At 37.7% G+C, this 16,137-nt stretch overlaps 1 protein-coding gene across 11 annotated transcripts in view; it reads right to left on the reverse strand.

Annotated features, from left to right (window-relative positions):
- CPSF2 (cleavage and polyadenylation specific factor 2) overlaps window positions 1–16,137 on the reverse strand; it is a 31,281-nt gene that overhangs the window by 14,494 nt on the left and 650 nt on the right. For 4 of the 11 annotated variants that reach the window (XM_081548180.1, XM_081548175.1, XM_081548181.1 and 1 more), the window contains exons 2-9: window positions 12,900–12,961; window positions 8,227–8,409; window positions 6,997–7,156; window positions 6,807–6,912; window positions 5,671–5,800; window positions 3,362–3,477; window positions 2,031–2,218; window positions 1,079–1,369 (exon numbers count right to left, since the gene is read on the reverse strand). In XM_081548180.1, coding sequence (XP_081404306.1) covers window positions 1,079–1,369; window positions 2,031–2,218; window positions 3,362–3,477; window positions 5,671–5,800; window positions 6,807–6,912; window positions 6,997–7,156; window positions 8,227–8,375 — 1,140 coding nt within the window. In that variant the 5' untranslated portion in view covers window positions 8,376–8,409; window positions 12,900–12,961. Of the gene's footprint in view, window positions 1–1,078; window positions 1,370–2,030; window positions 2,219–3,361; window positions 3,478–5,670; window positions 5,801–6,806; window positions 6,913–6,996; window positions 7,157–8,226; window positions 8,410–12,899; window positions 12,962–15,035; window positions 15,154–15,531; window positions 16,099–16,137 lie in introns of those variants that run through there. The other 7 variants (XM_081548172.1, XM_081548179.1, XM_081548170.1 and 4 more) reach the window with 4 other exon arrangements.

A 16,137-nucleotide genomic window follows, 5' to 3' on the forward strand; every position in this document is an offset into this window, starting at 1 on the left:
AATAAATAAAAAGAAAGGTGTCTGCAAAATAATGCTGGACCATTGACCAGAAGATACAGTAATGATGATTAAGTAGAAGTGATGAGGTTCATGAGTTCAAAGTCCCAGAGGGACCAAAGCACTGTTGGCATGGGAGTACCAGAAAGTCAGCTGTGAGATTAGAGTGGGATGCTTGAGGCAGAGATCTGAAGATCATAACAAGGTTAAAGGTATGACCATGGGAATGGACAGCACGATCATGGGAAGGGATGGCTGACATGGAGTGGAAGAAAAAAAATTAAGAAATAAAGTGTTGGGGCTTCCCAGGTGGTTCAGTGGTAAAGAATCCGTCCACCAATGTAGGAGACAGAGGAGATGTGGGTTTGATCCCTGGGTCAGGAAGATCCCCTGGAGGAGGAAATGGCAATCCACTCTAGTGTTCTTGCCTGTGAAATCCCATAGACAGAGGAGCCTGGCGGGCTATAGTCCATAGGGTTACAAAGATATAAATAATAAATTGTTACTAATTTTAAAAAGAAAAGAAATAAAGTGTCAAGGAACTGGGTAAATCATACATATAGATGCTAAAGTCATCACGAATGCAGTCCTGAGTATGAGTGGACAGGAAGGCTGTGAACCAGGGTCTAAAGTCACCAAGGAATGACAGAGAATGACCAAGAGAATAGTAAGTGTCTGAAACAAGAAGAGGTCAGCTTATTTTCAAGTCTGATGGCATGAACTACAGAGGGAAGAGAAATAGCTTGAAAGCTACAATGCAGAACAAGGACACCCATGCCACTCAAATACACAAAGCATGAAAGAAAAGGCTACTGGAAAAAGAAATCTTAGGAAATAGCCAGATTCCAATTATGGCAAGAATGTGAAAGAAATTTTTCAAGGAGTGAATGAGAATACAGTATATATGCATACTCTCTGGGTATGGTTCCAGAGGGTACCATGGAAGGGTTCGATACTGAGAACTTCCAATTAAGGAGCTCTGAAATGCATGCTATTAAAGCCCCTCTACTGTCAGCCTGATAAAAATGCATAACGTATCCCCCAAACAATTTCAAGATAAGGTTCACACATAAGCACTTACCTCTATTTCTGTAACTTTTTCAGAAGGATTATCAATTAGGAAACGTGCTAACGTCCCAGGAGTAGTTCTGTAAGTTAGAATGATCGAGTTTTTAGGGTCCTGGCACCACTGAATAAAGAGATCCCTTGAGAATCCACATTCCAGGTCAGGTTGGCTGGCAAGTACAACTTTAGGGCTAGGTACTCGAGCCAAGTCAGAAAGACCATGACATAGAGAGAGATGACGAAACTGAAAGGGATTATTTCTTTTGTCTTCAAAACACCTCATCAACTTATCGCTCATCCATTCTACCTAATAATGGGGGGAAAAGATGGCAATAATTAGAAAATACTGCATTATAACTTGAATGTATTCTACAATAGTTTAGGAGTTCAGGTTCCATCTTAAGTCTTTTTTCCACCAATAGTTGCTTAAATTGCACCATGCTGACAAGTAGCTTATTGTCCATTTCTATTCCCCAACAAATCTTCTCAGCCAAATGTTCATCCCTAAAAATCTATAATTTTACATCACGTTTCAGTTATGTCACCTTAAATCTTATTCAGAAGGTAGTATATAAGTTCTAAATGAATATCTTACCCCAGACATTGCTATTTCAAGAAAAAGAGCTTATTCTAAAGGAAGAAAAAAATGAATTCTAACATTTATATCCTACGAGGTGGGTTCTATTTCTGTCCCTATTTTACAGACTGTGATACTAAGCATTGGAGAAGCAACCTACCCAATCTGTAAAAGGGGGACAAAAACAGAACCTACTTCATAGGTATAAGGATTAAGTGAAATAATACATGTAAAGAATTCATAACAGTAAGTGATTGATTTTTAGTTTATATTATCATCATTATTATCATCAACCTCAACAGAAAAAGAAAATTCAAAGAGCATTTAAGACACTGTTTTCCATAAGTCCAATTTCTGTAGCAAACTTATTACACATAACATGAAAACAAACCTGGGACTTAGAAAACTCCACCACATTGTAACTGACATTATTGAGGAGTGCCAATGAGTAAACACCCAATCCAGCATCTTTAGTTCTCCAAATCTGATCAAGGAGTTGAGCAAGTTCCAGAACTCTGCCTGCAGTGTCCACTGCTATTAATACGTTTCCATCACCTCGAAGTGTTTCCAGGACATTTGCTAGAAAACAAGAATGTAAAATCCCAATAGAACATAACACTATCTTTCTATAAGATTAAAGATAACTTTTATCTTCACGTTTTCACTATTAAGACTATGGTTTATAACAATGCTATTAATTCTCTATTTTTTTAATTGAAAAATTATAAATCATGGTTTCTAACCCTTTCCACCCATAGTACACACAGAAGATGACACTTGTATAATGTATTGGGAAAATTGGCTAACAAGTCAAACGCAATCAGCTTTGTGTTTCCAGGTCACTCTGGTCTCACCTGCCTCACCTCACCTCTCACCTCCATGAATTTCATTATGAAACATAATTCTCAAATTTATACACACACACTTATACTTTAATACATACATGCTTTATATGTATGTATGCCTATAGAATAAAAGATAAAAATTAACATTCCTTCTTACAATAAAAGACTTTCTAGATGAAAATCTGCTTGGAAATATTTAGTCAAATCAAACTCTAGCAAAAATAAACAACAACAAAAATCCGAGAACTGAAAATCGTCTTAGAGTAACATAGTATATAAGTCATGCTTTTTAAGTAGATAAATGAAAGTGGCGGTTTCAAATATGTTGAAATTGGAATCTGATTTACCCTGTTGAATTCCAATGCAGCTTACAAAAACAGAATAAAAGATAAAAGGGCTCAAGCCAGAGCAGAAGCAACCAGGGATGGCCTGGATGCATCTCTTTAGAACCAAGACTACTGTATTAGAGTATAAAACACCCAAACACCAAAATCAGCAGACTATGCACACCCTCATTTATCTCCATTCATTTTTCTGAGTATAAATGTTTTTCTAGCATTTATATGAGATCTTTATATGTTGTGATGTTCCCTAGATATCAAAATACGTTGTCTGATGTTCAATGAAGCTAAGGAGAGCTAGCTATGTGCTGGATAGCAGGAAGAAACCAACCTTTATACCTATCCCACGGAAGTTAAATTCAAACCAACAAAAGCATCTTTTTGTAAAAATATTGATATAGTTATATTCTTTCAAAAATACTCGAGTTAGCCAATCTCTTATGACAAGAAAAATGTCAAACAGAACAAAATAAACAGTCATTCATACTACCATGTACCTCCACAGCCCTGTAGAAAGGACCATAAGCAATACCTACTCAGAAGCTGCTCGTCTCTTTGTTTTCTCCTGGGCTGCACATAGGTAGCATTAAATGAGTCTGTGATAAGTAAGGAAGGTCTGCTTAGCATTTCCAGGGAACATCCATTTAAGTGGCTATAAGGAAGTTGAAGAACAGGAATCCTTTGTATCACTTCAAATAAACAACAGCTTTTCTTACCAAAAAAAAAAAAACAACCTTCTTTTTACAAGGTTTTTTTTTTCTTCTAACTGTAACAGTTTACATGCTCACTGATAAGAAAATCTAGTAAATTCAAAAAGGAAAACTAAGCTCTTTCAGAGTACCATCACCCAAAGATAATCGCCATAGTATTTTGGTGTATATCCTTCTAAGTACATATTTCTCCATGCATATGTCTGTGTATGTATTTTACAAAAGTGGTATCTCATGTAGATGATTATATACTCAGTTTATACCCTAGTTTTCTCCCATGACATTAAAACCATTTTCTAAATCTAATTTTTAACAATTATAAAAGCTTTCCGTGTGTTTGTACAATAAATAGTTGGTCATTTCCCTTTATTGATATTTAGGTTACTTTTTTTGTCATTATAAATAATCTCTCAAATAAAACTTTTGCAAAAAGCTTCTGTTGCATTTCTAATTGTTTCTTCAGGACACATTCCTAGAAATGTTTTTACTAAAATATACAATATTGCTAAATGGCTTTCCAGAAAGGTTTGACCTTTTTGAGAAAGCTCTCCCTTTTCCAGAAAGGTTCAACCAGAAACAATGACCAACTCACTAAATAATTCCCAGAAGAACACTACCATTTAAAAGCAATTTTAATGGTATTTAATTTTAAAAAATCATTATCATTTAAATTTTCTTTTTTGACTTTATAACTTTTGTCCATTTTGCAACTGGTATCTTTCTGATTGATTAATACCTGGTCTTATAGATAAGTCTTTGATCAACTTCATGGAAATATTTGCCCTAGTTTATAGGTCTTTTAATTTAGTTCTTTTTAAAATTTCTTCTTTATTTATTTTTGGCTCTGCTGGGTCTTCATTGTTGCACGGGCTTTCTTCCTCTAGTTGCAGGGAGTGGGGGCTACTCTCTAACTGCGGTGTGCGGCTCCTCATTGCTGTGGCTTCTCGTTGTCATGGAGCTCAGGCTCTAGTGCACACGAGCTTCAGTAGTTGCAAGAAGTGGGCTCAACAGTTGCGGCTCCTGGGCTCTAGAGCACAGGCTCAAGAGCTGCGGTGCACGGGCTTAGTTGCCCCGTGGCCTGTGGGATCATCCCGAATCAGATAGAACCCGTGTCTCCTAAGCAGGCGGATTCTTTACACTGAGCCAACAGGGAAGCCCTGACTTAGTTTATTGTTTCAGACATTTTGAACATATGTGTAATCCAATGTAGCAGAGTCTTCCTTTGTGACTTGGTCCATTTACTTTCTGCTTATTGAAGTCTCTTCCAAATCAAGAGATCAGACTCACCAGTATTGTTTCCTTTTCTATTTAATTCTAATCCACCTGAAATTTATCTAATTAAGTGATAAAAAAGACATAAACTGAGGTTTTCCCAAAATGTTCGAATATCATTCACTCAAATATCCATCTTTCCTCATTAACCTGTACTTACAAGAGCCTAAAATTCAACATATTAGTCTTAAATGTTTCTTAATATGATACAAAAGATCTTAAGGATACTATAATCTAATATAAAATAGTTATGTACTTAATGTACAAAAATTACAAAGGAAACCAAAACAATCTTACAGAAATGCTGTAAGTACAAAATGAAGTTTTAAAATGAAACTACTGTGTCCCCTTTTAAGTTGACTTCCCTGATAGCTCAGTTGGTAAAGAATCCGCCTGCAATGCAGGAGACTCCAGTTCAATCCCTGGGTCCGGAAGATCTGCTGGAGAAGGGATAGGCTACCCACTCTTCTAAAGGGAGTCTGACTTTAAATCATTATATTAGATGGTATTAATGAATTTTATCAAAAAAAAAAAAACAACCCACCTGCAAAGTTCCTCTAAATAGCAAGTCAAGAATACATAAAATATAATTTGATGTATAAAAATTAATCTCCTATGCAACATCTCCAGAGAGATACTTGTTTTATAGAGTAGATATCTGCATGTAAATTTCAAAACAATATCTATCTCATATCAAACTTTTTTCCTTACCATGCAAATAATTTAAGTAACTCTGAAAACATTCACTACTTTTAAATTGCTCTAGATTTCTAGTTCGAAGAAAACTTTGTTTTTAAATTTCCCTCCAAACAATGAAGCAAGACCAGCTGCGTTTCCATTAGCTTTTATCTTCATATACCTACATCTCCCTCTTGTGGTTGAAGTCAACTGCATAAACAATTTCTTCTTCTCCATCTTTGACTATTTTCCATATTGTTCCACCTATCATATGACCAGCTGGCAGAGGTGTGATAGACAAGCCATGTCCTTTACCTAGGTCAACAAGATAATGACAATATTCAGATTTCTTATTACAAGTCTAAAGAAAGATTATTTATTATTAGCTATTCTTTAATAAGTAACATGTGCAATGATACAAAATTCAAAAGTAAAAAGGCATACAGTGAAATGCAAGTCTCACTCTCCAGTCCCCCAGCTACCTCATACCTTCATGGAGGCACTCTTATAATTTTATTATGCATCCATGCATAATATTTGTGCTTGAAAAATAAAAGGCTAGAGCTTGCCACTACTATTCAATAACTTAGTATGAACTAATAAACTTTATTATTCATATTGTGCACATAAATTATGAAGCGTTTCCATCTTCACTAACCTCTAAATTGACAATTCAAATCTCATTATAGTAAAGAATGTATCCTATAGAAAACTAAGTACCAGCCAAACTGCTGAGACCACTGTTACTTCCTGGCTAAACTTCAGAGTCCATCTATGCACCATTTTTTCATATTTATGGTATCATATTTATGGAAATATTTAAATAGTTCTCTCTACAGAAGATAAATACTTAGAGACATATATATATATATGACTTCCTGTCCTAATTAAATGACAAATTTTTTTCATGTTCAATTCTAGAATTCAGTCATGTTCTACTCTGTGCTGCCATAGCACTTCATTTACTTCCATCACTCCATTTAGTCATCTGAGCTACTTTTTCTCCTCAACCTCACTGTGAGCTCTTTGGAAGAGAATCTGACTATGTTACCTTTGTGCATTATATACAGTAAACACTAAGTAAGTCTTCCTAAATTAAACGTGAAAAGGAGGCCTGAGCTGTTACATTTTATTAGAATTTAGCCTGGAATATTTTAAAATTCAGATGATTTGGGGGAAGTTCACAGTTCCCTATAAAAAAATGCTAATTTTTTATTCTTCAGACAATAATGCCTAAAATTTTTGCTACAAATTTCCCTTGTACTTTTCAGTAGTTCAAACACCATTAGTCCAACTATTTGCTATTGGAAACATGTTTTACCTTTCAAATTCACAATCTGAGAGAATTTTAACTGTTGTATCTTATCAAAGGCTGCATCCACATCATCTAGGGTAAAGAGTGTAAAATCTTCTGTATTGTGTCGGGACTAAAAAAAAAAAATACAAATAAAAGGTTAAAAATGATCACTGCAAGGATGTTAAAACAGTTTTTTTTTAATTGCTTAAATTACCTGATAAAGGTCATACATGAACATCTGTCCCATTTTATAAACGGGAATGGTTGCATAGATGGCGCAGTTCAGACCCAACTTTCCAACAGCATAGGGGAGGGCGCCAAGATGGAGGGGGTCAGGATGAGACAACAAGACCGCATCAATCTGGTGAACATGCCTAGAACACAAGCAAGATGACTATTACTTAGCCTTGTTCCTAAAGGAAAAGGCACGATACTCAAAACTAATTCGCCAGTTCTGATTCCTCTCAGTATTCTGAGCTGAAGACTATGATGGAGTAAAAGAGCAAAAGTGAAAATGAAGTCACTCAGTCATTTCCGACTCTTTGTGACCCCATGCGGCAACTGAGAGCTAAAATTATGTTACGTATGAATTTCAATTAGTACTACCCCTGTCCTTTACAGAGATCAAAACTGGGTATGAGTTGCATGTAAATATATAGTGTCTAGACACATTTTTTTAAAAAAGGAAGGAAAACAGTAGACACCACATGTAAACTGATTTCAAGAGGCTATCTTATTAAAGTTCAAGAATTCAGAATTTAAGAAAAGGAGATTTAAAAGGCCACATATTTATTATGGATTTTTGTCTCAGCTTTTTAGCATAATGACTGACAGTATATTCATGATAGTGTAACTTTAGTTAGTCAATGAATAATATTTTCTCATTAACAAAAGAAATAAGAAAAAAATTTTTTTCTATAAGTTCTAAGTTTTTTAAATATTTAAGTTCTCATTCATTTCATAATTAGTACAATACTGCTAACACAACTAAATTTTTCTTTGATGGATTAGATCCTTTTGAATCTCACGGTCTTTTTCTAAGCACCAATTCTCAAATGTCTAAGCATCAAAAGATTAAAAGAAAATAAGCTAATTTGATCTGACTGCAGAACTTTTATAAGGACAGTTTTCCTCTCTTCAAATTCTTATAAACTTAATTTTGTTTTTTTCTAAAATTAGGGTGCAAAAATTTCTACTGAGATCCATCGATCAAGTAACAATTAATTTAAGATTTTGCTGACTTTCAATAAACACAGCTTACAAGTCAATCAAAACTACGCAAATAAAAACAGTCATTATTTGGTTCTTCAGTTTAAATAAAACTGTTTTACTATCAATTGAATTAGAGCAAAACAGCAAACACTGTGTAACATCAAAATAGTATTACAGCATAGAAAAGAGACATTGATTTACTAAAAGTGTAGAAATATTAACAGTAACTTACTTCCTCAGGGAATCTATAATATCCATAGAAAAGTGCTCATCCCAGCCACAGTCTAATAAAAATCTAAACTCGTCGACTTGGAGAAGATAGCAAAGAGCAGATTCTTCTTGGACCCCAGAAAGGGTAGTTAATTTGATAATAGATGTCATTTTTTTTGGTCCAACAACAACAATCCAAAAGGTTCTTTCAACAGAAATAAAAACATAATTAAACATAAAAGCATAGTCATTTTAAAGACCTATTTCCATCATTGCTAAGTGTGAAGGTACAAACATAATCTTACACCCTCCTGTATATAGAGTCCTTCAGTGGCCCCCTCAACATGGCTTGATGAAAAGTAGTAGGTTTTGGAATCAGACTGACCCGTATTTGAATCTATGCTTATATGGTTCTGAGCAGGTTAGTTAAATTTTCCCTCACTTATGTATCCTATAAAATATGAATATTAATATATACATTAAAAGGATGTTGGAAGATTTCAAATAATGTATAAATTACCTAGGATGGAGACTACCACATTCCTCAATAAATAAATGTAGTGTACTAAACTAGGGGACTTATTCTTCAAGGTGAATCTACTCCTCCTTTATTTTGCTCTGAGATGGCAGTGATTTCACTGCATTACACTGTTATTAGTTTATGTGTCTTTCTCTACTATTAAGCCAGTGGTCCTTAAATAAAGGACCGTTTGACAATGCAATAAAAAGCTCCCCTCAGTCCTTAAAAAAACAAAAAGGTCCATATACACGTAGTAATTCACATATTTTTCAGGGAATTTTGTTAAGAAGCCTTGCACCGGAATGTGAGCCACTGAAAAACAATTGTAGTACCTTATAGTTTGTACTTCCTGAAGAGAATCTGACACATAGTAGGTGTTCAAAACATATCTGATGGAATACAGCTGGGATACGTAAGTTACTACATATTTCAAGAAGATACAACATGAAAACATCGATTGGGATTTAGGACCTAGAATTGTGTGCAACTATATAGATGTTATTAAAAACATTTATTAGCAAAGCACAACTCCACAGCAAGATTTCAGATATTAGGTTCTTAAAATAAATTTGCCTTTTCTGGTTAACTATGCAAGCAAGGGAATTATTCATTCACAGTTATTTATCCTTAGAGTGTTTAGAAGAAAAGGGGAAGATTGGTTTTCTAAGTTATTACACCTCCCTCTAATTAATGTGCCTTTTCATTACTGTTAATGTTACTCTATAGCATCTATTATTAAAATTATCATTATGTGAAAAAAAGAGAGAGAAGGTCATTGCACATCTGATGATCCCTCAACATCTGCCCAAGGCCATATCAAAAAATTAAGGTAAAGTGCCCAGCTTTCTTAACAGACTGTCACCACATCTCCCATCCTTGTTTACCTTGGTCACAGCCAAAGACCCAAGACTCCGAGGTTGTCCATCATCACTGAAGTACACCTATTGGCACCAATTCACTACCTCTTCTGCCTTCCAAATCCTTTCACTATTCCTTCTGGGACCATTACACTCACCAAGAACTTCACCCTCTTCTCTGAAGGTTTTCCTTATCTGCAAATCTTCACAGAAACCTAGCTCTCTCAAATGATACTGTTTTTCCTCCAGCTTTCTCAAGAGGTCTTTTTTCTCTTGTATTCCCTAACCTCAAAAGCAGGAAGCATGTGCTCCCTGTTCATCACTGCAGCCTCCAAGTCCGCGTCTTTTCCTGCCTCCTGGAAATACTCTAGTCCCGCTGAACTCATGCTGCCCAGCCAGCTCGCTGTGAGCCTTTCCTGTCTTTCCTCATTAATGGAGGACTTTAGTTCCTGACTCAGTCTTCCTCTGAGTAGCTTCATTACTGACCTCTTCTCTCCTTGACTTTCTCAACTCCAATAATCTTCATTTCACTTCAGCCACCCAACACCACAGTCACAACCATGACCTTATCACGACCAATAAGCTGCAGCACTTTCAAAATTTCACCTTCAACTATTTCCCTGTCTCACTGCCACCTTCCCTACTCTAGAATTCCCACTGCAAAAACCCTTTAGCCTCACTGTATCTCTAATTCACTGACTACTTTTTCACTGTCCATGACCACCTCCTGTCTCCACTCATGTTATATGCATCCACAAGCCATCATGATTATTTTGCAAATACTCAAGTGTTTTGCAGCTCTAGTCCTTCTTTGTACAAGTCTGGCAAAATCCTAACCCTCACTAACTCCAATCATACACCTTGTCTTTTCTAGCAGCTCAATGCTGCCAGAGGGGGGAAAAAAACCAATCACACAACTATGCTATTTGCTCTTTAAATTCATGGTCAAAGATCTCAAACAGGCACTATGTCCTACCTACCAATCTGATTTTTCTCACTAGGTTGACTTTCCATCTGAGACCACCATTTCACATCTCTTCTCTGCTCAAGCATCACACACCCTCCCCTCCACCCTACTCTGTTAATCTCACCTCATTCCTCAATTATAAGACAAAAGTAATCAGACATTAACTCCACATTTTCCAAATACCATAGCTATTACATTAACCTATCTGCATGTATGCTGTTGTGTCTCCCATCATACAGAACAAATAGCCCAGCTCTCATTCAAGGCCAATCCTGTGTGTGGGCTCTGAATCCCACTCCTGTTTATCTTCTACATAACTTCAGTCATCCCCTCTTTCTCCTGCATCATCAATGGATCACCGATGCACCATTCCTATTAGCATACAAAGATACTCTAGAATTTCCCAACTTAGAAGAACCCTCTCTCAATCCTACAGTCCCCTGCAACTGCTTTATCACTTCTACGCTCTCCTTTCACAGCAAAATTTCTCAGAATATTTGTCCACAGACGTGTCTCTACTTTCTCATCTCCCATTCAAACCACTGAATCTGATGTCTTTCTCCACCATATCACTAGAAGAGCTTTCATGAAAGTCACTGACAAACCTCTATACAACTGAAGTCAATGGACATTTCTGTGGTCCCAACTTATTGGAAATCGTAGCAGCATTCAATGAAATTAACAAGCTCCATCCTCCCAGAAACACCTTCCTCTGCTCCTCTGGGTCAACCATCTCCTGATTTTCCTTATATCTAACTGGCCATTCTTCACTCTCCTTAATTAATTCCTCCTTCTCCCCCAACCTCTACATGAGGCAGTGCTTTTCTACAGGACTTTCTCTTTTCTCTCTAGGTAATCTTACAGTCCTACAGCTTTAAGATCATCTGGTCTCTGATGGCATCATCCTTGATCTTTTACTTGTTTTTCACATCTAATCCATCAGTAAATCCTGCCTTTTTACCTCATTATATTTCTCAATTATAATAATTTCTTATATATTTCCTTCTATCTCCACTGTCACCAAGATCTCTAACTAGTCTGAGTTATTGTTTTCCCTACCTCAAATTCATTCTCTCAGAAATATTTTCTGACCATCCTGAAGTCCACGCCCACCTCAGTTACATCCTATAATGTGTATTTTCCTTCTATTTTCTTCAAAATACATAGTATCCACCTATACTTGCTGCTTATTTGCTCACTTTGTCCAACCCCTTATCTCCTTTTAACCCCTACACCAGAATAAGGACTCCATGAAAGTAGAGACTTTTGTCTATTTTGATCATAATTATATTTCAGCACCCCTACAGTGCCTAACACATAGTGGTGGTCAATAAGTGCTTCTTAAATGAATAAATGAAGATGGCTAGTATTAAATGAGCTTAGTGCTATTTCTACACCATTAACAGCTACCTTTTCATACTGTTCATGGGGTTCTCAAGGCAAGAATACTGAAGTGGTTTGCCATTCCCTTCTCTAGTGCACCACGTTTTGTCAGAACTCTCCACCATGACCCGTCCATCCTGGGTGGCCCTACACGGCATGGCTCATAGTTTCACTGAGTTAGACAAGGCTGTGGTCCATGTGATCAGATTGGTTAGTTTTCTGTGATTGTGGTTTTCAGTCTGTCTGCCCTCTGATGGAGAAGGAGAAGAGGTTTACGGAAGCTTCCTGATGGGAGAGACTGACTGAGGGGGAACCTGGGGGAAACAGAGGATGAGAGGGTTGGATGGCATCACTGACTCAATGGACTTGAGTTTGAGTGAGCTCCAGGAGGTGGTGATGGACGGGGAAGCCTGGTGTGCTGTTGTCCGTGAGGTCGCACTGAACTGAACAGCTACCTGTTTACATGCACTTCCTTTGGTTTGGGAGAGCTCTCTGAATGCAGGACTAGGTCTGATCCATGTTTGTATCCTTACTACATGAGCACGTCTTACACGGCGGGTGTTTAACAATCACTGTTGCTACAGCAAATCAACTGAAATTAAAAATACACTGACTTAGCGTGTTCCTATTTTTAAGGTATGAGAAACACACAGACACTAATTCTCTATTTGAAGAAACATGTTTATAAATACAGGTTTAAATAGGACTTGATCTTCCTGTCAAAAAGCTGCATGTACCACAATTATAATAATGGCCTAAGAGAAACTCTTTTCCAACTCAAATCTACTTTACCCTCTCACTTTCTTTCTTTAGATTATGATGTGAAAATACAAAGCGTCTTACAGATAGAGCCAAATGAGCTCATTTGTAACTTTTGCAGACAAACCCATATTGCAACAGATGAAAAGATATTTTTATTATAATTGTGTATAATAAAGCTGTATCTTTATCAGATAGTCTTTACTTACTGGTATCTCAGTTGTATTTGGGATGAAACACCATGAATTCAAAGGAAGACTTCTTTATATATCTAAAAAATAAAGAAATAAGAGTCTCATGAATGTGGTATGATGATTTGCTTCTGTTTTTAATTATGGTGTTTAACTTCTATGTCTTATCCTAAGGTAAAGACAGTGAACAGCAGCAAGTAGAATAATATATGGTCCTTTAAAAAAAAATCTTGGAAATAAGATTTTTAAAACTGACGTTAATTGTAACAATATTAGCCTGGCACAATTTCATGGAAGCAAAAAAATGAAAAAGTCTTAATGAATAGAAAAAGGTTAGCTAATGAAAGGCCTTGGAAACTTTGGACCTAACTATAATTGCTAAACAGAGAAGAGGCATCAGAGACATTTTAAGGTCAATTATCAACTAAGATGACATGATACAGGTAGTTCTGTATTTTAGAAAAACTAGCTGGTATACATGATTGATTAGATAAAGAAGATAGAGAATGCAGGAAGATTTTAAAAAAAAAAAGGAGAGTATTTAGCAGCCTACTTCCTCCTTTCAAACTTACTGGTTCTATTTTGAGTCTAACTTTCTTTAGCCCCACATATACCTTATACTCTATTATAACATAGAATTCACTAGTTGTTATTTAAGTAACCAAGACTTGAAACTACATGTTTGACTCCTTCCTTTACTTCTTGCACTATTACACTGTTAGCAACTCCTGATTATTTCCCCCTTAGAATGCTTTTGTACATTTATCATTCCCTTTCCATTCATATTGCAAGCATCGTTAAACAGGGTCTCACTACCTTACATCTGAGTTTCTCTTTGCCTGCAGGCTTTCCTTCCTTCATCTCAACATAAACCTGACTGCTGGATTAATCTTCCAAAACACCCCTGAATATGATCCCTTGCTGAAAAATCTCTGAAGGCTTCTGTTTAAAAAAACAAAACCTGAATACCTTAACAGGCAAAGGAGGGCGCCAGCAAGCTGCCCTGAGATCACCACTATCATCATCTTAAGGCCCAGCTCGAATCTAACATCCTCACTAATCCCTGTATCATTAGTCTAGACTAGAACAGCTCTGTCCACCAAAAATACCATGCAAGCCACAAACGTAATTAAAATTTTTTCACAGTCACACTGAAGTTTTACATGTGAAATTAATTGTATTTTACTTTACCCAATATTTCCAAAATATTATCATTTCAACTTGTAATCATTATTAAGACATTAATGAGTTTTGGTACTAACATTATATTTTATGATTACAACACATCTCAGTTCAAACCAACCACAATTTCAAGTGCACAACAGCTACAGGTAGCTAGTGGCTACTGTAATAGCCCAAGTCTAGACTCTAAAATCGATGCTTTGGACTGCACTTTGCCCCTCCTAAAGTGCAAGCTCACATCATACTATCTTCACGTTCATGTCTTAGACTTGATTTTAATGGTATCACCAACCACTTAATCTCCCAGACTAAAAATTCTTAAGTCACCCTCTGACCACCAAATTGGCTGCCATAAGCTAAACACTATTTGACATTTCAGAAGTCTCTCTGACATCCTTTATTCTCCTGCCTCAGTGGAGGCACCCGTTACCTTACCTGAATGACTGTAATTTCCTCTCATCTAGTTTTTCTGTTCCAAGTTGATTCTCACAAAGCAATCAGACAGACCATCCTAAAAAACAAATACCCTCACACCCCTTTCTTGTGATTTACACCTAACTACTAGGTCTGAACACCTTCCTTGGGAAGCAAGGTCCTTCACAAGTTTACCTTCATCTCCTCTTGCTTCACCAACCACCCTCTCAATGCACGCTCAAGCCTGCTTTCTCCTGCTCTCCCTAAGTATGCCAAAACTCCCAGTCTCTGCATCTCTGTATTGTATCCAAAGATGACCTTTTCCTGATCTTAGTACTTTCCTTTTGACCCTTAATGACCCAGCTCAAATATTTACTCCTTTATAAAGCTATTTTGCTGTCTCCAGGCGATGTTTTTCATTTTTTAGGTAACACAAGTGGGCACAAAGAATAAATTAAATGAGTGGGGGGAAAAGTAAAATGCATCTTTTTTTATCTCCAATGCCAAGTACAGGGCTCAAAGCAACACAAATGTGTACTGAACGTAATGAACCCTCACCATATAAATTCCTTCTGAGCGGGAATTGCTGACCAGTTCACCTCAATTATCTGTCACAGCCACTTGCTCTCAATAAGGGCTATATATGCTGATGACAACTAAGGGAACCATGCAAAATCTAAGGGAAAACGAAAGAATCGGGGTCAGCTCTGGAGCTAGCTATGGAGTGAGAAAAGTCTCCTCTTGCTCAGTTCCGGGAGAGCACTAGTTTCATAAAAGGCTCCAGGAGGCTCTTAAAAAAAAAAAAAAAAATCAGAGCACGGGCAATTGATAACGCAGGTTCGCCTGGTCACAGGAAGCCAGACCTGCCGGAGTTAAAATTATTCTGACCTCCTGTTTACCGTTGAGCAAGTATATAGAGGGATGATGCGAGAAGCGCGCAAAGGCGGTGAGGGGGTCAGGGGAGGGTCCGGGAGGGGGGTTGCGGAGACTGTTTTCAAAAGCATGGTAACGTCTTCAAGGTCTCTGGAGTCGATTAACTAAAAAGAACACCTACTCTGTGCCCAGTAGCCTCGTGATCTCTCGGTACGAGACGACGGTAAGACCCAGAGGAAGGGGGCTGAGAACAAGTTAGCCAAAAGGCTAAGGAACCGAAGCTGATGTCGGATTAACTCCTCCAGCACCGAGAAACTGAAAGGGAGGCGGAAAACGGCAGAAAGGAGGGAAGGAGAGCTCGGGAGTGAATCGTAGGAACTGCCACGAAAGACCGGGAGCTTTGGATCCATGGAGAAGTCACTGTCTTTCCCTCGCTGAGTACTTCCGCCAGGGACGACCCAGACGGTCGCACCCGAAGCCCTGGGGGGCACGTCCCCGCGCGGAGACCCGGGCGGAGTCGGAGCCGGGCTCTCCCCGAGGGCCGAGACGCCCCCTCCCCCATCCAAAGGCGCACAGCTTTCTTCCGCCCCCACTTGCCTCATCAGTCCTCCCCCAACGCCGTCCACTGCCCTTCCCAACCCCCTAATCGAATCCACGTTCAAGAGCGAGAAAAGCTAACGTTGGTTCAGCAGTGCCGGTGACGATCAGCTAGGAGAAGCCCCTAAATGGCCGCCGCCATTTTGAAACTGAAGGCGACCCCGCGGAGGCGGGGAGACACAGGGTGCTA

The sequence above is a fragment of the Giraffa tippelskirchi genome, chromosome 12 (assembly GCF_054371585.1).
Source record: "Giraffa tippelskirchi isolate mGirTip1 chromosome 12, T2T-mGirTip1v1.2.pri, whole genome shotgun sequence".
Classification (NCBI taxonomy): Eukaryota; Metazoa; Chordata; class Mammalia; order Artiodactyla; family Giraffidae; genus Giraffa; species Giraffa tippelskirchi.